We start from the raw sequence: 22435 nt of genomic DNA on the forward strand, positions 1-22435 counted from the left end.
AATAAGGGTAAATAAAAACAAGTTCAGGTTTAGCAAGCTATAACATTCTTGTGAGCATGCTTGTAAACGTTCATGTGGCTTTAAACAATCAGGATTCAGCCATTTATATGTTATCCATGAACCACCATGGGTCATGACACAGATTGTTGGTTGTATATGCAATAAAGATTTAGTATTTACCTTCCAACCCAACTGGATCAAATAATATACCAAAGAGCTAAGCTCAATGGATCTGAGCAGGGGTATGATGGCAGCTTACCCTTAGTGCAGCAAGGAAGCTGTTGCGCAAGTTGTTGTTAATGCTGATAAGGAGCGGCTCCCGACAGGTGATCAACGCCATGCCTGCAGTCATGAACCGGACCATGTGATGAGCTGCAGCACGCATGCGGGACTCCTCAGGATCCAAAGCAAAGTCCTGTCAAGTGATAGATGATCATCAGCATCAGTACCAAGTAGTATAAAGCTAAGTTCTGCTCAGGGTCAAATGCAAAGTCGTGTAAAAGGATACTCAACTCATAACAACTCAGACTGGCTCTGCTGTGTTGCTTAAGAGCAGAACAGAAATCTGTTGCTATATTTGAGTTCTACCCTCCCTAGTGCAATTGTCACAAGGCCCCAGCCTCATGATTGAAGAATCCTAACCAGTCACACATTTAATATTGTTTGTATTCAACAATGGAAGACAAATTTCAATTAAAAAACAAAGTTTTATACTTTGTTGACCAAGTTCAATGAGTAAATATGGCAATAGATTCTCCAAATCAGCCAAGATACTTTGCTGCACATGTTATTTTGCTAGGCTGACAAAATGGCAGGTAACAGAGACGATCACATACTCCTTTCTTATCATTTATCATAAAAAATACAGCGGTTTATTCGCAAGGAAACTTCAATATAATAACAATCTACGAAGTCTGACATGTTATTAAAGATATTTGATTGAAAACATCTTGGTTACTTGCTTGAATTGGCAGATGGAAATGGATGCTTTGTGCGACTCACCATTGAGCGGGAGCATTAAATGGCAGGTAACTGAGACTCTTTAATGATTACTGTACCTTTTTGACAATCATCTCTGCAGTTGTAAGGCAAATCTTGATCGAGCGCTCCACCACAGGGTGGACCAGTTCCTGGACAGCCCTCTCAATGGCTGGACGGACACACTGCTTGAGGTGCGGGTGCTGTTGGAACAACTGGATCTGGAACAGAATTACAATGAAGGAAGAAGTTGAATAAAAATAAATAAAGTAAATTTGTCAAAGCATGTCACCCCATAGGATACAACAAGAGTGTAGACACAATTGAGTAAAAGGACCACAGCTTAGGATCAAAATAATTGTTTTTTAAGTACCTGCTGATTGACTTGGATGTGCGGAGCTAGCCCAGCCAAGGATGTCACATTTATCTCTTGGTAAGCATACTGTGGGGGAGGGGGAGTGGCTGTTAGCCCAGGCTGTGTGGCAGTGCTTGTGCTTGTAGTGCCAGACGTCATTGCAGTTGAAGCAGCTGTAAATGAAAAGGTTTCTATTATAAACTCTAATTTTTTTAAATCTTCAATTGGTGTTTTAATTGCTACTGTTGATCAAGGGCTAGAAAATGGTTTGATCACTTTTTAATGATTTTTGAAGTGACCTTTTGCTTGAAATAGAGCATGTTCTATATTTCTCTTCAATGCTGTTCTAATAATGTGATAAAAGGATTGATGAGGATGATGTAAACTCATACCCATTTTGTCCCTCTCTGGAGAAGACAACTGATGTGGAATGTGTTTCAGCCTTTCTGGGTCATTCAGAAGTTCTGTTGCCTTGATTTCCTACCAAAACAACAACAAAGATGGTGATGAACAATAGCTTGATAAGTACCACAGTTTGGGGGCAGGAGTAAAGGTTCAGGGATAATGGGCAAGTGTTAGAGGCTTCTTATTAGGGGGAATGTCTATGCGACCAGGAGATGTTTGGGAGAATTTATTTAGCTTAATGTCCTGAACAACAGGAGGGTGAGTTGGGCCAAGGTGTAGTGAGATAAGGTGAGGGGGGTGGGGGGGGGGGGGTGGGGGGTTAGTCCAAGAAGGTGCTAGGGTGGAAAGAGGATGCATTGTTGAGGGTCCAAGTGCCACAAGACTCAAGGATAGGTTGCACAAAGCTGTCCTCAAAATCCATGAGACCCCTAGGGAATAGTAGAATCTTTTAACATCAAAGAGATAGCAATTGTCTTGCACTTTTTATCTTGTGGTCAGCTGAGGCAAAAGATGCCAGCACCAGTATTTCTTGGCTCGCGAATGCTGGGTGTTTTTGGCCCATCATGACAGTTTTAGGTATCCTAGTCATTGGGTCTAGTTGTACTCAAATTCCAAGCTACTGTATGGTGCTGGTTCAGCTTAACCTGTAAGCTTCTTGTTCACATCTACACCCACCTTCATGTCCAGAGCAAGGGTGTTGCACAAAACCTCTACTTCAAACTTGAGATTGAGCTAAAATGACAAGAAGATTATTACACAATTGAATTATTAAGGCCCAACACAAATAATGCTAGAGCTTGTAGAGTTGTCAAAAATGCTACTAAAATGACAAATTGGGTCTTTGATGCTTCTGCTATTATAGCAAGTTCATGGCACTTGGAAATGTTTTGATATCATAGTGGGTAGATGGGCCTAGAGGGGAGGGGGGAGGGTAAAGAGAAGCCTCACCTTAAGGTCTTGGACTTGATGGAGTTCAACAAGAAGCCCCATGATTGCCATCACCCATGGATTAGGAGGCTTAAACACTTTGCTTTTCGCAGATGACTCAAGCACCTTAGCCACAAACGGCACAACATACAACATCTCCTGCAATCAACAAGAGCATTCTCAATTTTACTTGACAAGATGAAATGGCAATAGTATGCTCTCTCAAGCACCTTAGCCACAAACGGCACGACATACAACATCTCCTACAATCAACAAGAGCATTCTCAATTTTACTTGACAAGATGAAATGGCAATAGTATGCTCTCTCAAGCAGCTTAGCCACAAATGACATCTCTTGCAATCAATGAGGTATCAATGAGAGCAATCTCAGTTTAAAGATCCTAGATCTGACATGTATGACGATTTTGTAGTCAATGAAACCTATGAAAATGAGATGCTCATCACAGTAGTGAATTGAAACTGCTTCCATCATGTTGTCGTAACACTATTTGAAAAGTGTACTACTTACCTGTTGTCCTTTGAAATAGGCTTCAATCACAAGAGACTTGAGGTCCAATTCCTGAATGAAACAAATGTGCTATCATTGGAAACTTAGAGGAGACTTACACTTTACCATATAAAACAACAAAAAACAACTGATCTGATCTGATGGAGCTACAATGGTCTGTGGCTCATTTACAGCACAACAATGAACGCCTAAAATGTGTGGAATGTTTATTGTCTTCTGACAAATCACTCATAAGGCTTCAAACACTGAGACTTGTTGAGACATGTTTCTAGTTTACTGTTTGAATAACTCAGGAGTGATTGGTAGGGACAAACATTTTTATACATATTTCCTGTGTTTACGGTTTTACTGGTTGTGCTGTAATCCTATGGGCTGATCAGTAGGAAAGTTGTTAAATGGGCTGAGAACTATGATGTACCTTCATCAATATTGGTTTATGTCTAGCCAATGTGAGAAGGCCAAGCCAATGTCCAAGGTTCTTGAGTAGAGATCTATCTGAGAAATTGGCAGGGACCTTTTCCGACTGCAACAACACCTGGAAAAAAAAGTTATAGAAAACATAGTCAACTGCTCCAAACACTTCTGTCAATTTCTACTTATATTGAAGCACCTTTCATAGCACCTTTTTAAAACTCCTTTTTTTTAACTAAAACACTATTCAGTCTTTTGTTTTTCTGGATGTATTAGGCATAAATAGTATACCACTGGTACTCAGATAAGTATGCCATATCCATAACTCATGTTATACAGAGGGCATTTGGTTCTTGGCTCATTGGCCATAGCAAAAAAACATATAAATAGCATTGTACACACTAAAAATACCATTATTGGGACTGAGACACACAAGCTTCCAGCAAACTTGTATGCATTCTACATGTCAAACTCAAGGTCGAGAATCAGGAAGATACTCCCTATGTCTTGGTTGGAAATTAGACCCGTCTCAGCAGAGTTGAGAGGGTCACTTAAGATTTAATTAAATATGTTATTTAACGATGACACTTTTATCCCCTGCAGGGTGATTACCTTAATATTCCGGAAAGTCTCCTTGAGCACTTCATTAGCAAAGTTGGGAATATCAAGGGCTTCCATGAAGTCGATGTAGAGCTGGTGGAAGTTCGGTTCTATGCTAGCTCGCTTCATGACTAAGTATTGGGACACCCACTGGATGTACTCTTGCTGCACTAGAGTCTTGAACTCTTCTGCCTAGTAATAAACAATCACAACGAATTAAAATTTTTTTTTAGCAGGAATTGCATGGTTTTTATACATATTGATAAATTTCATGCGGAGTGAGGGAGGGTATGTATCTTCCAGTAAGACAATTAAACACTGTAAGGTTAATAGGTTCTTTTGTAAATAACTGAGAGAAAGGCAGTACAAATGGGATTGCTTAGAAACCCTGATGAACCACTGATGAAAACTCCCGATTAAGGAACCAGCCAGTTTTATTAAGATAATATTGAAAAATTCCAGTTAAAATCTAACTCATCAGACATATGCAAAAAAGGCATGTATTTAATTTTTTTTTACATCTTCTGAGAGTTTGTTTGTTTGTTTGTTTGTTTGTTTGTTTGTTTGTGGAAGTCTACACAGAGTTTTCATGCAAACCTGCATGAGACAATGATAGCAACAACCCCCACAAGAGACAAAAGTGGGAAAAGGAACCAATTTTTTCATACTCTTACATCTCAGCCAGCTGTGCATGGTGTACCCACATTAGACAGTGCTAGCAGCCCTATGAAAGGGTGCTTCTGCTGACTTGTTCAACATTCAAGCAAAACCACTTGTTTAGTGATCACACACCTTCTGTGTCAAGTTGCTCTGGGATATGTTGTTGAAGATAAAATGCATCTTGTCCTGGACTTGTTCGGGGGGTTGAGCAATCTCTGTAGTGTCGCGTGCACCAAGCAATGTATCAATGTTACTGGCGTTCGCTATAGAAGGCTCTTTGCGACCTGCTGGTGGCATCCCTTCTGTGAAACAAAAACAACATAACATGGATGAGATTGATAATGCTCTAAGAAGGATTTCTTATACTTATTCATCTTTCAAATCATCCTCCTCATGGCTTAGGGTGTTAGCAACTAGGCCCATAGCCAGGGGGTTAGGGGGTTAGGGGGTTCAGAAGGATGCCCAACTCGACTGGAAGGTCTGCTCTCAGGAAGAAAATTAAGCACCACTGGGAGTTAGGACGAGCTACCCAAGAGAAAATGGTGGGCTTAATTAATCCCCCCCCCCTCCCCGCTTGAAATCCTGGCTACGGGCATGTCAACGTATTGGGTCACTTATCTCTATAGAAACAGATTTGATTCCTGGTCCAGACAAGGAGTATCTTTCCGGCTTTTTTAGGGGGGAGGGGACGAATTTGACTCATTGAATGCATGTGAGCGTACTAGAAAATTGTGTTTCTCAGGGCCAACATGGGTATTCTTAATGTAAGAAAACTTAGTATTTCAGTTTTTCTTAGATAACATAACCATGCAACAGTTGATTACACTTAGAAATTGTTTGACTAAGGGGTTGACCATTTGACCATTTGGTGATGGGCTTGTGAAAAAAAAAATCATGCGGGCCCTTCAGGTCAATTTTCCCTTGCATCAATGTTTGGTCCAAAAACAAAGTCAACTACAAGAAAAAAAATTACTGAAAAAATACTGCTCAACACAAGCCACCCCCCACAGACAGTTGACACTAATTCCAGATTTTACAAGAAGGTCCTAAAGTATAAAAAAACTTAAAAGACCAATGTGAGACACCATCACAACAAGGTGGGCAACAGCTACTGATACCTGATGAAGGTGTGGAAGGTTTTGGAGATGCCGGGGCTGAAGGTGGTAGTTGTGCAGGTTTGTTTGCTGATGAAGTAATGAATGTGGGGCTGGCAGTACCAGAATTCCCTGTCGACCTGTTTATCAGCCTTGAGGACACCGAGTCCTGGGAAGATATAATTAAGCAACCGTTACAGTAAGCAAGCAAATAATCAAGGAAAACCGTAAAAGACTAAATAAGTATACTCTATTATATGGCTACGATAGTATGCGCGCTGTGATTGGCTAATTTGTAGTCGTGACATTCCCGTATTGCCCGTCTCTGAGGGCATTACGGAAATCCGTATTGCCCTACGGAAAAAAATTGACAATCTTCTGGTTTTTTTTTTAAAAAATTTTCCACCTTCAAACTGCAAAACGAGCGACAGTGAACATTTGAGTAGAGAATTCTAACACCCAGAAGAAACAGAAATGTTTAATTGGTGGGCCGTCTTTTTCCGTATTCGGAGCGGGACATTTTGTGAGCTTTTTTCTGTTGCTTTGTTCGGTTGCACGAATTTCGCTAAAACAAAATCGACCAAAAAACCAAAGCAAATAAACAAGAAACAAACAGGTTTTCAAGTTGATAATGGGAAAGGACGAGCACTTTGAGTTAGAGTTTTATTATCCTGAAGAGATTGAAGAGGACAATTTTGACAAAAAGAAAAAACAATAAGATGACGAGCCGCCACCGAAAGCCAAGAAATATACAAAGCTTATTTATATTGGATAAACAAACAAATGAATAAATTACAAGGGGTATAAAGACCCAGAAAAGTCTCTTTAAGATAAGTACTACCTATTATTTGTAAATGCAATATTTCCATCAAATCATAGAGCAGCACAAAGCGATAGGCCTTTTCATTTTACTTTAGAAGTTTGTTCCCTACATACCATGGAGTTTTTGAACTACAGTCCATTCATGCCATAAAGACTGACATCTGAGCTTTTTTTGTTATTGTTTGGATCAACTTCACCTATGATAAAACCTGTAGCTTCCAAAAGGTGCAAATAGAAAGAAAATAGCCCTCAAAGTCGTCCAATTACTTGTTGTTGAATCTTTTCACTCATTTACATTTTTGATTTGGCAGCGCGCGAGTGTTTCTTGTTTTCCCGCCTTTTTTTAATCGATTGATATTTGCACGAAAGCGAAAGTTGATTTGTTTTCTTGTCATTTTTATTTGAAAAAGCCATATAATAAACAACTTACTAACCTCGACCGTTCGGTCATACCGGGAAATATAAAAAAATATCGCAAAGCCTCGGTCGATACGCCAAAGCCTCAGTTTGATATTTCCCGGCATGACCTCACTCTCGTTTAGTAAGTAGTTAATAATTCTCAAGCTATGAAAAATACTCTTAAAGAGCCCTTGTCAGCCACACCTTTGTTAAAATCTTCTTTTAATATTGAAAGGCACATAAGGTGATAAAAGCTCAAAATAACCATCTAAAAACAAAGTTTAAAGCTCTATTAAAAAATACTGCATTCATCCCCCAAATCAGCCGATGATGCCTTTTCACACTTGGTATTTTGCTAGGATAACAAAATGGCGGCTGACATAGGGTGTTTAAGTCTTCTTTTTTGTACAGCACCTATTAGAAGGTCTCTAAGCACTTTGCATATACTAGTTTGCTATCATGAGTGTTGAGATTGTGTCATTGAAGTAACACAGGTCAGAATCCCTTGTGTCCAACAACAGCTTTATGAAGTGTAATGGAGACAGGACATGTGTATTTATGACACCTCTCACATGAGTGGAACAAGGGGTAGACAGAGGGGATTGCTGCTTCCCCAATTTACAGACTTTACCTAAAAATGTGAAAGTCCTGGATCAGCTTGTCTCACCTGGTTTAAGCTTCTGCTCACTAGTGGAGGTTCCCTGGACTGTTGGCCATAGTCAATGTACTCTATCAGGGATTGTGGAAACTCCTTGAAGTGTGGAATAGAAGCCAGGTGCTGGCAGTAGTGTGGGTAGTCCTTCAACCTGACAAATGGCATAGTATGTAAGCATTTAGGGGGAGTCCTTCAACCTGACAAATGGCATAGCATGTAAGCATTTAGGGGGAGTCCTTCAACCTGACAAATGGCATAGCATGTAAGCATTTAGGGGGAGTCCTTCAACCTGACAAATGGCTTAGTGTGTTGGCATTTAGGGGGAGTCCTTCAACCTGACAAATGGCATAGCATGTAAGCATTTAGGGGTAGTCCTTCAACCTGACAAATGGCATAGTATGTAAGCATTTAGGGGGAGTCCTTCAACCTGACAAATGGCATAGCATGTAAGCATTTAGGGGTAGTCCTTCAACCTGACAAATGGCATAGCATGTAAGCATTTAGGGGGAGTCCTTCAACCTGACAAATGGCATAGCATGTAAGCATTTAGGGGAAGTCCTTCAACCTGACAAATGGCTTAGTGTGTTAGCATTTAGGGGGAGTCCTTCAACCTGACAAATGGCTTAGTGTGTTAGCATTTAGGGGGAGTCCTTCAACCTGACAAATGGCTTAGTGTGTTGGCATTTAGGGGGAGTCCTTCAACCTGACAAATGGCATAGCATGTAAGCATTTAGGGGTAGTCCTTCAACCTGACAAATGGCATAGTATGTAAGCATTTAGGGGAAGTCCTTCAACCTGACAAATGGCATAGTATGTAAGCATTTAGAGGTAGTCCTTCAACCTGACAAATGGCATAGGATGTAAGCATTTAGGGGAAGTCCTTCAACCTGACAAATGGCATAGTATGTAAGCATTTAGGGGGAGTCCTTCAACCTGACAAATGGCATAGCATGTTAGCATTTAGGGGGAGTCCTTCAACCTGACAAATGGCATAGTATGTTGGCATTTAGGGGGAGTCCTTCAACCTGACAAATGGCATAGCATGTAAGCATTTAGGGGGAGTCCTTCAACCTGACAAATGGCATAGCATGTAAGCATTTAAGAGTAGTCCTTTAACCTGACAAATCACATAGTATGTTGGCATACAGCAAACTGTGAATACTCTTTTGATTTCAAGTGAATCCAGGTGGAATCCTACTGCAATTTTGAGTAATCTGCGAACTCATGCTCATGAATTCCAAGCGACAAAACACATTACACCTTCCTTCATTCAAAAGCCTTGAGCTGTTTTTATTTGCCTACACTTAGATGGCTCCTAATCATGCCATCTCACAGCAATGACCAATAGAGAGTACAACTGCATTCTATTACAAATTCAAGACTTGACTGATGAAACATCTCGGTGAGAGTTCTCAGAATATTCAAATCACAATTATAGAGGTAAGTCTAACCTTGTCTTGAATCTGTCCAAAGCAGCTATACCAAACATGTACATTTTACTGCCATAGGGCTTGCGCAATGCATCAAGAACATAACGAAGAGCTATGCCAAGAGCCATATACCTGAAAAAGTAACATATAGCCCATTACTACCATAACATTAACATTAGACTAAAAGTTCAAGTTTTCTATAAGTCAAAAGATAGTCAACGAGGCACATGGCCTCATTAGAAAACAAGAACGAGTAGTCTAATTCTTTTAGTATAAATCCACTCACATACTACCTTTAAATAAATTATGATTGTAACATTTCTCAGAAATAAATAACTGCTTTTGTTGGGACATTTTGCTACTCATTATCTATGGCTTGATAGATAAAGAGTACTGGAGCCAATAAAATTGGGAGATTTGTGATAGTATGCGAATGGATTTATACTAAATCACTATATATGACTTTATTTGACTATATTGAAATGTTTCCTAGTTTGATAAGTTTACGAGTCTCTCTTATCAAATTACCAAAATAGTAACTTACGTAACAAGGCCTTGCTCGATGATTCCACCAAAGAGACAAGCTGTGGTGTGAAGCTCCTTATCAGGATACTGAGGGAAGAATCTGTACTCCTCAAACAAATTACGCAGCATGCACAGAAAAATGTCCTAAAGAGTAATCAGAAGAAAACACATAAGCATTGTTGCACACAGTGCTTGTAGGAAAATGTATGTAAGAAAAGAGTAATCAGAAGAAAACACATAAGCATTTTTGCACACAGTGCTTGTAGAAAAACGTATGTATGAAAAGAGTAATCAGAAGAAAACACATAAGCATTGTTGCACACAGTGCTTGTAGAAAAACGTATGTAAGATGACAAGCCATGCTGCCTACTGGATTTATGAAATCTTAATCTATCTCTAATTCTAATAGTTTAGAATCACACTACTGGAAGGACTAAGGATGCATAAATGCATCAAGAATCCCCTGTGGCTTATAGATAACAATGTAAAAACTTGTGAATTTTTCATGGTGTACATAGTATGTGCTAGTGGTTTACCTGAAACTAAGGCTCACATTGTACTTCTTCATCAGTGCCTATTTGTCCAGTAGGTTTATTGGAATTGGGAACTTAACTATTGGCCAATGGACATATAGAGGTTGGTTGAAGAGAGACTCCAGCTTATGAGGGAGTCAATTTGGTTTCTAGCTCCATGCCCTAATACATTTTACATATGCTTGATCTAATTAGGAGTCCCCCTCCCTTTCTTGTTTGGGCTTTTAACTTTTTTTGTCATCTTCATTACCGCATTAATGCTGATGATCACGTTAGAAGAGTTATAACATACATTTTATATATGCTTTATCTAATGAGATCTCACCCTTTCTTTTTTATTTGGGCTATCTTTGAACTTCTTCAGCATCTCCAACACCTCATCAATACTGATGGTCGGGTTAGGAGGGTGGTTATATATTCGCTGGAAATATGAGTTGGCCTCATCCTCCACGTCCTTGCCGAATGATTGATCCATTCCTGGCCATACTTGGGAGACATCTGGTAAATAGAGAATTATCCTTACTCCAAGAAGACAGTTGATACTGATACTAAGCATGGGTTACAATAACATTTTTCCTTATTTTATTGGAAAGGAATGTGCATATAGTTATAAACATGACTACTGCTGCTCGTTTACCCTGTCTTATTTTCTCTGCTGCTTGATTGCGCTGCTGTTGTTGCTGAGCCATAAGCACTTGCTGCTGCTGCTGCATGAGGGAACTACTGCCTAGAGGCTTGTGTCCCCCAAGGCCTGCAAGCATCCTAAAGCTGTCAGTAGATGAACCACTCTGACCAAGGCCACCTTGCTGCAGTGGCTGGAAGAGCTGGGAAGACCCCAAGACAGGAGACAACATGCCAGAACTAGTCGACGATGTTGGAAGCTGGCCAAGTTGGGAAGTAGGTGACGGCTTCTGGATAGGCTGGGTCAAGCCAGAGCCAATGTTCCCAACCGCTCCCAAACCACTGGTGGAGACCATCGTTGAACCCAGGAGAGGATGAGGGGGGAAAGATGGCAGCTGAGAGCTGGGTGTGACAGGAGAGCTCGACAGCGTAGGCGAGATGCCAAGGCTTGATAGTGGGTCTACTTGACCAGCAAGGGGAGTGGGCAGGGCAGAGTCCAGGCTTCCTTGCCGTTTCAACTGAGGTCCCCCACCACTGGTTGAGGCAGATCTTGGCTTCATCAGGGGGCCATGGTTGACTATCATCTGACGAATGACCTCTACCATCCCAGGGGGAACTTGGCTGAAAATGGTAATCAGAGTTGAAATTGTCATGAAATAGTTGAGAGAAGTAATGGATTGCCTGCTTAAGAGAAGTACAGCAATGATTGATTGCCCAAGAGAAACACAGCAGAAAAAACTCACATGGTAATGAGTTCGTCTTTATCAATAGTGTTCCACTGTACCCATTTTCCAGGTTTAAGATTTGACTTACCTGGTAGCCAAGTAGACCTGAAGGCAGGACAGCATGGTGGACACAGTCTCGGCAGGCAGTTGGATGCTCTTTGGCAGTTCCTTGTCAAGTGAGATGCCTACAAGAGTTGGGCACCGCCGTTTAAGAAATGTGATGGTTGCTTGAGCAAATTCCTCCTGTAAAAAGCCATGTTAATCAGAAACAAGCAATTAGAACTTTCTGCTAGATACTGACTGGTGTGTCTCTAAAACCTTTTAATAGGTACTGTCTACAGCATACATACAAATAGCATAACTTTGCTGGGCATAGTAAAGTAGCATATTTTCACAGAGTTTAGAGCTTTTTCACTTATAACAAAATTAAGGACATTTATCATTTCAATCAATTTTCCATCTGTTGTTATCATATTTCTTCTTGCAGTAGTTATAATATGGTATGGTTAAGGTAGCATTAACCCTTTCACTATCAAAACGGCCAAAAGCGGCCAAACGGAAATGTGACGTTTTTCCTGGAGCGGCCAATTTGCATACAACTCAAAACAATCGTCCCCCTCCTCCCTAGGGAATTCATGCTGCAGGAAAACACGTGGACTATTGTTCTTACGACATTAGCCAATCAAATCCCACCAACTGCGCATAATTTTTCATTGCATAAGGTGCGTGAGCGCCGACCGAAAACTTATCAGTCACCCCTGTACTGCAAACATGGCGGAATCTTTAGCGATCGATGCGAGCGAATTTAGAGCGATTTTTGGTGTTAATCCTGACGAGAATGATGATGTAAACAATTCTGAAAATGAGTTTCAGGGTTTTGAACTTTCTTCTGAGGAAGAAAGCGAAGACGAGAGCGATGAAGATAGTGTTAAAAATTGGTCGGAGCAACTCACGCATTTCGACCTCGAGGGCTTCACCGGGCAACAACGGTTGAAGAAAACGGTATCAGAAGATGCAAAAGCTGAAGACTATTTTAGCTTGATGTTTTCGGATGAACTTATTGGTTTAATTTCTGACGAAACTAACCGATATGCACAATTTATTATCGGGCAGAAGGCCGATAGAGAGGCACGGCTGGCGAAGTGGAAGGACGTCACTCCCGACGAACTCCGCATGTTCCTTGGGGTAGCGCTCGTGATGGGGATTAATTCCTTGCCACAGCAAGCCCTTTATTGGTCCCAAAACCCCCTATTTGGAAACCTTGGGATTCAGGACGTGATCCCCAAGACAAGGTTTGAAGAGATTGCCCAATTCCTACACTTCAGCGATCCGAATAACGAGCCACAACGTGGGGACGCCGATTACGACCGTCTCTTTAAAGTTCGCCCGGTACTGAGCAATGTCTTAAAAAGTATCCAGCAAGCTTACGAGCCCTCAAAGGACATATCAGGCGATGAGGGAATGATTGCCTTCAAGGGAAGACTTGGTTTTCGCCAATATATGCCTGCAAAGCCGACGAAATACGGCATAAAAGTGTGGATGGCGGCCGACGCGAACAACGGCTACGTGTGCAACTACAAAGTTTACCTTGGGCAAGAAAACAGACAGCGTGTCCATGGACTCGGCTACGATGTGGTTATGGATATGGCTAAGCCTTTCCTTAACAGTTACAGACACATCTTCTGTGATAACTTTTTTACAACTGTTCGGCTTTTTGACCACTTGCTAGATCAAAAAACCTATGCATGCGGGACTGTGCGCGTGAATCGCAGGGAATTGCCGCCATGTGCCAAAGAGAAGTTGCAGCCCGGTGAAATGCTTCAGCGTCAGCGAGGCCAGCTCCTCTTCACAAAATGGCACGACAAGAGGGATGTCAGTCTTCTTTCGACAAATGTTCCCCCTCTTGAGCCGGGTCGCACAGTGAGAAGAAAGTATCGCAGCCGCAAAGAAATAGACATCGAAAACCGAAGGTGACGGATGTTTACACGGCGCACATGGGAGGAGTTGACCGCGCGGACCAGCTCCGATCGTTTTATTCCTCGGGCTGGCAATCGCGTAAATGGTATAAATACGTGTTTTGGTTTTTGTTCAATCTGGCAGTGACAAACGCATTCGTCCTTGAAGGATTTAAGCGCCAATTACAAGGAAAGGCGAAGAGGACTGTTATCGTTTTCAAGACAGAACTAGCGCAATCGCTTATTGCTAAGTTCAACTCGAGAAAGCGCCCACGAGTCCCTGCTCCCCCAACTCCCCAGAACATCCCAGCCTCAGCTCATGTCGCCACTCATGTAGAAGGAAGGAAGAGGGCATGTGTTCTTTGCAGCAAGAAGGGAAAAACGACCCCGAAAGGCTACAAGATCGAGACGTACTATGAGTGCGCGGTCTGCAAAGTCGGTCTCTGTCGTAAAGGTTGCCACCAGGCATTCCATGAAATGGACCATGGCACGGCATAAACTATCATAGTACAGACTTTATTTTTACACTATTTCTTATGACTATATGCTTACAACTACCTTTATTATATGTTCTATTTATATTTTGTGTCTAAGATAAACAATAATCTTGTAAATGATGCAAAATTTGAGATCATTGGTAAAGAAGATGGCGCGAAATTTGAATTTTTGTATGAAATTGTAAATTCAAATCATTATAGCTCTAAGCAATAGTGGCAAAAACGCCAATATTTCGGTTCATTAAAAACTTCATTATCTGCACTACTTGTTTCTGTGCTTTATTCTTTACAATCTGCCTCCAAAACCTACTGAGCATGCATGTTTTGTTTTGGTGTGTAAATTAGTGGGGAATGCTAATTAGGCTCCAGGAACAGCAGGATGTGACACACATTGTGCTTCAGTAGTGAAAGGGTTAAGGATAATAGTGGAGCTTATAATAATAGTGCTTTACTATAATAAATGCGGCAAATTCTGAATGTTTCACAGTTTTTTAGTTTTACCTGGTGTTCCCTCAGCTTGTCATTCATCCATTTGTCCAGTTTGAGGTATTCACGTCGTGAGGCCAGTGCGGCCAGGTCAATAACAAATGAGAATGGTTGACCAACAAGCATCATTGAAAGTGCCTGGAAAATAAAATCAAATCATAGATTCAGTTTCAGTTTATTCTTTATATAAAAAATCCTATTTTTGTTTATATAGCTAAAAAAATGTATTTTGTGATGCAAGAGAGCTGCATACTATAAGCCTTGATAATATCAAAGGGTCTATTTAATTCTCTAAGGCCTTACAAATTAATTGCATACTAGAATTTTCACAAAGAAAACTCCTAAAGTCTGTTGCTCTGTCTTTGGTTACACATGGTTTTGTAGGCTATGAAACCCTATGCAAATGAATGCCTATCACAGTAGTTGTTGAGCTCATGTTCACTGTGTGTACCTTAAGATCCTGGGCGACATCCAAGATCCGGGAGAGTCTGGTCTGGTCTTGTTCTCCATTGACATACCAGTCCGCCATAGCTTTCATGGTCAGTTGACGGACAGTTGAAGATTGTCCCTGATCAAGAAGATAAAGATTAATCAATTCGTACTAATCAACCAAACTTGCCACTCAAAAGCTAATCAAAATAATTGGGTTTGCATGGTTTTCTCTTATCTGCAACAACAATCCTGCACATCCCAAAGTTTAACAGCTTGTGCCTGTTTACTCTGATTAACAGGAGAAAAATCATTTTGAATCAGTTTCCTGGACTTGTCCTCACTGGATTGTCAGATTTTCAGTTCCATAATATAATATTTGCCTGTTTATCCTGAAAACAGGCACTACCCTTGCAAATGTTCCCCATATTGGATTGTCATATCTTCAGTTTCACAATCTGTGCCTGTGTCTCCCTACATACAGGCACATTTCAGCAAACCCTGCTTTGATTTGGAAAATTTCTCTGCGCATGAGGGTACTGTACTTTAGACATTACTGCATATGCAACAAAATCCTGAAAATATGAGGATGATTTCAATACAATGCTAATTCAAACAGACCTGTCCATGCCAAACATAGTGCAGAACACTTGCAGCATTTGGATGATTTGAGAGAAACACTGGGATTAACTCCAAGATCAGCTCATTGCGCAGCAACTGCCATGTTGGCTGAAGGCGAAACAAGACAATGTCAAACAAGGTCAATAGTCCAACACTTACAAAAATAGAGCTTTTTATATCAAAAAGACTTTGAGAAATGATAAGGCTTATTTCATATTAAAAACAGTCAACAGCTCCTCATAATACTTGGAAAACAATACAAACAAAATATCAAATGCAACCCTCTCAATTCAATGGGACATTTTTGTGTCATTTTATTGTAGCCTTCATCCAGAAGTTTGAATAAATAATGTGGAAATTTTAATATCTGGCACCAACATTCACAGAGCATCTCATATTCCCAGCTTGTACTTATACTAGTATAACTTACGTTGGTTTGCAGGAGGGCGAGAAGTAAGATGTCAGGGCACAGCTTTATAGGGAACCTGAGCAAGGTCTTCACCGCGTCATAGTGACCAGCCTCACCCAGTCTTAGAAGGGTCTCTATCAGGTTTAGTGATTTCCTGGAAAGCACAATATACTGTATATCAAGTTTAATGATTTCATTGAAAAAGCACAACTTTATATCAAGTTCAATGGTTTTCTAAATAAGCAGAATTTATATCTATAAGTATTTAAGAATTTATATTTATAAGTTAAATGATCTCCTGGAAAACTACAATATACCAATTTATACTGAAATTTGAGCATCCAATTTTATTCTGTATCACATCCCCAGCCCTTAAACTCAATTCTCCCAAGATCGATATATTAGCAAACCCAATAACAAAAGAGCCTTCCCAATGATAGTACTGTAAAATTACCAAATATTTATCTCTTTGCTTTCATCTTCTGGTAGCGCCTTAAGGATATCAACTGACACTTGGTGGCTTGGAAAGTCAGCAAAGCACAGAACATCTGGATTATGCAGAGCCATAGATATCCAAGATAACTGCAAAAGAAAACTACAGGGTTATTCAGAGTCATTAAAAGCTAAGATAAAAAGGAAAACCACAGGGCTATTTAGAGTCATTAGAGACCTTAAGATCCAGATTTTTCTTGATTTATGGCTGACTGCGAACCTCAAGTGGTCACATGACCAGGGATTGCTGTCACGTTTGCAGTTTAAAGATCATGTTTTGTATGACTGGGACCCCTTTTAGAGGCAAGTCATTCACACAAGGTTTTTTTTATTTTTGAACACGGAAATCCCACGTTTAACACAAAAAGTTAGCTTTTTAATATGGGTTAACTATTGGAAAAATATTTTTGAGAATGATCTCTTTAGCGCAAAGTCAAAGTGGTTGGCATTAATGAAAACAAACATGGCACCAAAATCCCTGCTTATTGTTAAACATGTTGTTTTCGAAGAAAATCAAATGTTTATTGATGAAAAGACCTTGCTTTCTTAACAGTTTGGTTATAGTGATGTTTTTACACATTTTAGATGGCTCTTTTTAAATGTTCATTGCTATACAATGATTTGGCAAATGTACTTGATTGTTAATTCCAAAAATGGGCAAACATCTAACGTGAAACTGCAAACCTCGGCTTGTGGTTTACTGTCTGAGGTTATCTGGTCAAATCTCTATCTTAAGGTCTCTATTAAGAGCTAAGATAACTGCAAAGAAAACCCGAGCCAAGAAGGGAACATCTTTTATAGTTGTGTAACTGTGCCTACCTGTCCCTCTGTGTTTGACCAGTTCCTATAGAGAAGTTCCATAGGAAAGGCCTCCTGAAGACCCAGCTGACAAGCAGCCATCAGAAGCTTGAGACCTTCAACAGATGTCACCTTAAAACCAGGGTAGTCTAGCTCCAGGAGCACTTGTTGCCAGCTCATCATTGGTATCTGACGAGAGATAAGTAATATCAATTATCAACTTAAAGTTCAAAACAGATTATAACAGTAGTATATGACGGAATTCCATAGACTATTAGCTGATTTAGTCCACAATTACTGTTTTAAAGGGTGCAGTTGTAATGTGGGGGTGCAGCTTTGGACGATTTTATAAAATGACAACAAAGTTGAAGGAACAGTCAGGAGATAAGGGATTTCAGTATTAGTGTAAAAGGATTAGGATTAGATGGGTTACATAAATGGTTAATCAATCACTCATCTATTCTATGAAGGTATTATTGAACCTTTTACAAAGTTATCCATGGCTCTCTAGAGGGTATTAGAGGCTGTTGTGGATTACTGTAAAAGACAAGGGTGAGAAGTACAAGTACTTAGAGAGTATAAAAACAATTTTTACCCTGCCCACATCTTGGAAAGGGACCTCTTATGTCACATACCCGCTCTTTTAGAACTTGGATAAAGATCTCCACTCCCCATGACGCTTCTCCATCATCATCAGGCTTAGCGTCCAATGCTGCTGCACTGCTGTTTAAATTCTGCTGAACAACACCAAACAACACAATAAGTAATAAAAACAAGATACTCAACTATTAGCCAGCACAGAATGAAAGCTATCCTTAGTCAAAGTTATTACCAAAAAAAACCTAGATTATAAAAACACTCTAATAGGCATGATGATGGATAATTTCTTGTTTTTCCACCAGGTTGGATGAAAAGAATCTATTGTTAATTGCATGTTATTAACTATTAAAACAACAAAGAGGGCAATTCTGAAATTATATCTTAAAAAGAATGAGAACTAGAAAGAGAAGGTGCTTTTGATTTATTAAAATAAAATGGGGAAAATAAAGAGTCCTTCTTAGAGTGTGGGACTAAAAAGAGAGGGGCCTTAGTGGTAGATTGGTAACAGGGGGTAAGTTGTAGAGTGGGGACTAAAATGCATGGGGCTTAGTAAGGTGGGGACTAAAAAGAGAGTGGTGAGGACTAATAGTGAGCTTTGTAATGCTTCTGCAGCACTTTTTTTCCACAAAAAAATACCAAGCAATGCCAATCTCCATTATACCTGAAGAGGAATGTGTTGGCCCAAACCAACAGCGGTCTTGACCATCATGCCTAGTAAGCACACAAACAATATATATCAGCATAAAGAGCACATGCAGCTTCAAAGAAAGCTCCAAGAAATCACAGTTGAGTGGGATTGTAAAATAATGGACTTCATTTTAAAATAATGTCATCTTCTAGAGCAACATACCTATTACTCTGTCAACCTACCTATTACTCTAGCAATAGCTGCTGCTGTGATGTCATGGATACCAAACTGCTGAAGGGTCTCTCTGCACTCTGAAGCACTGAAAGTAAGCATGGGCATAAACATTAGAAATTATCTAAAGCACTGACAACCAGTACTGAAATTTCACGAGCCAAGTTGTTTTGAAGGGGTATTATTACTCTAAATTATGCAAGAACCTTACGCTGAGAAGGGTAATGCAGATCATGCAATATAATTATAAGATAATTGAATATAACAATAAATATAATAATAATATAATGTATTCTGATGTGTGTATCACCTTGAACAGCAGACATATCCTATTTCCTGCATCAATCCAGCAAGGTCATCTGCTCTCTATAAAAGACAACAGACAACACACCAATCTACCATGATATAACAAAGCCAATCAACAGACAACAAACAAAGCATCAATTAACCATTATAAAAAAGCCAACCAACAGATGGCAAACAACACATTAATCTACAGTACCATGATATAACAAAGCCAACGAACAGACAACAAACAACACATCAATCAACCATGATATGACAAAGCCAACCAACAGATGGCAAACAACACATCAATCTACCATGATATAACAAAGCCAATGAACAGACAACAATCAACACATCAGTCCAGCATGATATACACAAGCCAATCAACAGATGGCAGACAACACATCAATCAACCATGATATGACAAAGCCAACCAACAGATGGCAAACAACACATCAGTCCAGCATGATATACACAAGCCAATCAACAGATGGCAAACAACACAGCAATAAACCATGATATAACAAAGCTAATCAACAGAGAACAAACAACACATCAATCCAGCATGATATAACAAAGCCAACGAACATACAACAAACAACACATTAATCAACAATGATATGACAAAGCCAATCAACAAACAACACATCAGTTAACCATTATAAAAAAGCCAACCAACAGATGGCAAACAACACATCAATCTACCATAATATGACAAAGAGAACAGGCAACAGGGTTTTAATTAAATTTTAGAGTAGGCGGTGGAAATTGATAAGTAGGGGGTAGAAGATATTAATTCAAATAAAACATAAATCTACTTTTTCAAAAAGTAGCCGGCGCTTGGAAAATGAAACCCCTGGGCAACAAATAAATCCAGCATGATATAAAAAAAGCCATCAAACAGAGAACAAACAACACATCAATCTACCATGATATAACAAAACTAATCAACAGACAACAAACAACACATCAATCTACCATGATATGAAAAAGCCAATCAAAAGACAACAAAAAAAAAACCATCACTTAACCATGATATAACAAAGCCAACCAACAGATGACAAACAACACATCAATCCACCATGATTTAAAAAACAATAGCACACATCACACAATGCACTTAAATGTCTTTCAGCATCTATGTATAACCCACCACATCTTTAGCTGGGGCACTTGTATCTGGCACAAGCCTGTAGAATTGATCACAAAACAAAGATTAGAAAAGATTATAAAGAACCATATGGAGCATCAAGCCTCTACTCTCAGTGATCAACCTCACTCAGAGAAGGCTGTGTGTCTACAGCTACCATCCCACTAACATCAAACATTGATAATGTTGAACAGATTTTGAATACTAGCTGTCCAACTAGGCTGCATAAGAATGCACCTTCTATAAACAATATCTTTTCTAATTTCTATAAAATAGCATAACATTAGGATAGGCTAGACACATCCTCTTTGGCAGGATGCTCAACTTACTTGCTAGCTGGTACATCATGAGCGTCTGGATACAGCAATGGTGCAAGTACAACTGGAACTCGATCCTTGGGGAATTCCCGCCGCAGGGTGTCCAGGAAGGCTTGTACCTGATCATCACCAACGCCAACCTGGTCATGCGGGCCATGAATGACATGTGACAGAAGGCGGTGTAGCACTTCAATGGCAACATCAGCCAGACCTGCTTCCTGCCTGCCGCTGGTGTCACCATCAATGTACGACCTGAGCAGGTCCGGAAGCTTCTGCTTTACAAAGAGCCCAGCTATTCGGCAAATAATAAGAAAAGTACAGTGAATAACTTGACATGCATCTCTTGGTTGGTAATAAGTTGTCATTTTTCTGCCAATAATAATAATCTTAGATCACTAACTCACCATAGCTCTTAAGCTCTTCATTGGATGAGTTGAGAAGTCCAAGACCAAAAATTACCTTATGAGAAAAACAACCATGGTTAATGGCACAGCACATGACACAATGGCATTTAAACAGCTATTATATATCAAGTCAAAATAAACATTATTTTAAATACAATAAGAAATGAACAGTACTTCAGAATAGTCAACAAAATAAAGAAAGCACTTCTTATGTCAAATGTTTGGAAAGTATCACTGTAGGTACAATATACTGTACTTAAATTATACCTACCTCCTGCACTCGGTTAAGTTTCAGTATCCTGCTGATGTTAGCAAGAAGCTGTGGAGATGGACGCAGGGTTTTCTGCTTGTGTTCTGGGTTTTCAATGGCATAACAAAGAATGGAAGCAAAGTTGGGCTTGGAGATGAGAGTTTGGCATTCTTGTATCAACAACTGGCACTAGAAAAAGAGAACAACAAAGCGAATTACGTGCTTGGTGAAAAAAATTAGAACAACAAAAAAGTGAAGTGGTTTCTCTATTTCAAATAAGGTGCATTGTAACCCGTAATGCTTCAGTAACAGTTGATATTCTATCCCATAATTCAGTAAAGAATCCCGCAAAATTTTGATTGATGAAGAAAAATGTATTGCAAAATCCTGCGTAATTTAGCGTGTATTGATTGATTTTCCGTGTAAATTAGCACGTAATTTAGCAAAGAATCCCGCGTAATTAGCATTACATAACATTAACATAGCCAATAGGGTTAGTTCACTGCTGTTCGCGGTTGTGTTGCGGTTCCATCCAAAGAAATCACCCGTCAGGTATTACTCATGCTTTTGACAAGAGTAAAAAATTTTGACATGGAAAGTTTTATGATTAAAATCCCCCTAAAAATATGTTTTTCACTTATACTTCCTAAAATAGTATCACTACCGTAAATTTCATTCCAGAATATGGTAGTATTTAATGTAAGGATTCAGTTACTGTTAAAATTGTATTTTCGGTATTTCTGTCCACACGAAATGGTACTGTAAGCTAGGCACCTAAGCTACCCATAAGTCACTGAAGGTTAAGACATATGAATTCTTGAGTGCAACCTTATTTGAAATCTGTTATACAAGTTACCTGTTGATAATCCTTTCCAGGACTTTTGGGGTCAGCAAAGAAGTCAATTTGAGAGAACAGAACCCGGAAGAAATGGCATTCAGCTTCAAACCCATGCTTCTCGATTAGCTGAACATGAATAAAGAGCACATAAGGGATTATTGACTTAATGACAAAGCAATTATAAAGCCTCAACCAAAAGGAGATGAAAGCTGATGAGAGTTCCAACTCTTATGACTGTTTGACCATGCACTCTAACCAACTCTCACTCACTTTGAACATGTTCAAATTCGACATGTGAGTCAATGAGTGTTGTCGCCATTTGAATCAGAGTTAATGAGAGTATTTTGGTCATCAGTTTTCACAAAAAGTGAAA

The 22435-nt window shown here is 39.7% G+C and overlaps 2 protein-coding genes across 3 annotated transcripts in view; one reads left to right on the forward strand and one right to left on the reverse strand.

Annotated features, from left to right (window-relative positions):
- The window catches only part of LOC5518029 (CCR4-NOT transcription complex subunit 1), a 35564-nt gene that overhangs the window by 12274 nt on the left and 855 nt on the right, over positions 1–22435 (reverse strand). The window contains exons 2-33 of one of the 2 annotated variants that reach the window (XM_048721244.1): positions 22081–22188; positions 21246–21413; positions 20975–21029; positions 20583–20862; positions 20257–20293; positions 19126–19181; positions 18827–18903; positions 18618–18667; positions 17992–18090; positions 17378–17545; positions 16521–16648; positions 16088–16220; positions 15658–15765; positions 15059–15175; positions 14623–14745; positions 11758–11912; positions 10961–11565; positions 10649–10821; positions 9810–9934; positions 9287–9397; positions 7848–7986; positions 5984–6128; positions 4998–5167; positions 4218–4397; positions 3613–3729; positions 3195–3245; positions 2687–2824; positions 2414–2470; positions 1726–1813; positions 1352–1506; positions 1059–1199; positions 260–415 (exon numbers count right to left, since the gene is read on the reverse strand). In XM_048721244.1, the coding sequence (XP_048577201.1) occupies positions 260–415; positions 1059–1199; positions 1352–1506; positions 1726–1813; positions 2414–2470; positions 2687–2824; positions 3195–3245; positions 3613–3729; positions 4218–4397; positions 4998–5167; positions 5984–6128; positions 7848–7986; positions 9287–9397; positions 9810–9934; positions 10649–10821; positions 10961–11565; positions 11758–11912; positions 14623–14745; positions 15059–15175; positions 15658–15765; positions 16088–16220; positions 16521–16648; positions 17378–17545; positions 17992–18090; positions 18618–18667; positions 18827–18903; positions 19126–19181; positions 20257–20293; positions 20583–20862; positions 20975–21029; positions 21246–21413; positions 22081–22188 (4413 nt within the window). Of the gene's footprint in view, positions 1–259; positions 416–1058; positions 1200–1351; positions 1507–1725; positions 1814–2413; positions 2471–2686; positions 2825–3194; positions 3246–3612; positions 3730–4217; positions 4398–4997; positions 5168–5983; positions 6129–7847; positions 7987–9286; positions 9398–9809; positions 9935–10648; positions 10822–10960; positions 11566–11757; positions 11913–14622; positions 14746–15058; positions 15176–15657; positions 15766–16087; positions 16221–16520; positions 16649–17377; positions 17546–17991; positions 18094–18617; positions 18668–18826; positions 18904–19125; positions 19182–20256; positions 20294–20582; positions 20863–20974; positions 21030–21245; positions 21414–22080; positions 22189–22435 lie in introns of both variants that reach the window. The other variant, XM_048721243.1, reaches the window with a different exon arrangement.
- LOC125559167 (piggyBac transposable element-derived protein 4-like) lies at positions 13641–14383 on the forward strand. The gene has a single exon (XM_048721246.1). The coding sequence runs from the start codon at positions 13664–13666 to the stop codon at positions 14120–14122; it is 459 nt and encodes a 152-aa protein (XP_048577203.1). The 5' UTR covers positions 13641–13663; the 3' UTR covers positions 14123–14383.

The sequence above is a fragment of the Nematostella vectensis genome, chromosome 13 (assembly GCF_932526225.1).
Source record: "Nematostella vectensis chromosome 13, jaNemVect1.1, whole genome shotgun sequence".
NCBI lineage: Eukaryota > Metazoa > Cnidaria > Anthozoa > Actiniaria > Edwardsiidae > Nematostella > Nematostella vectensis.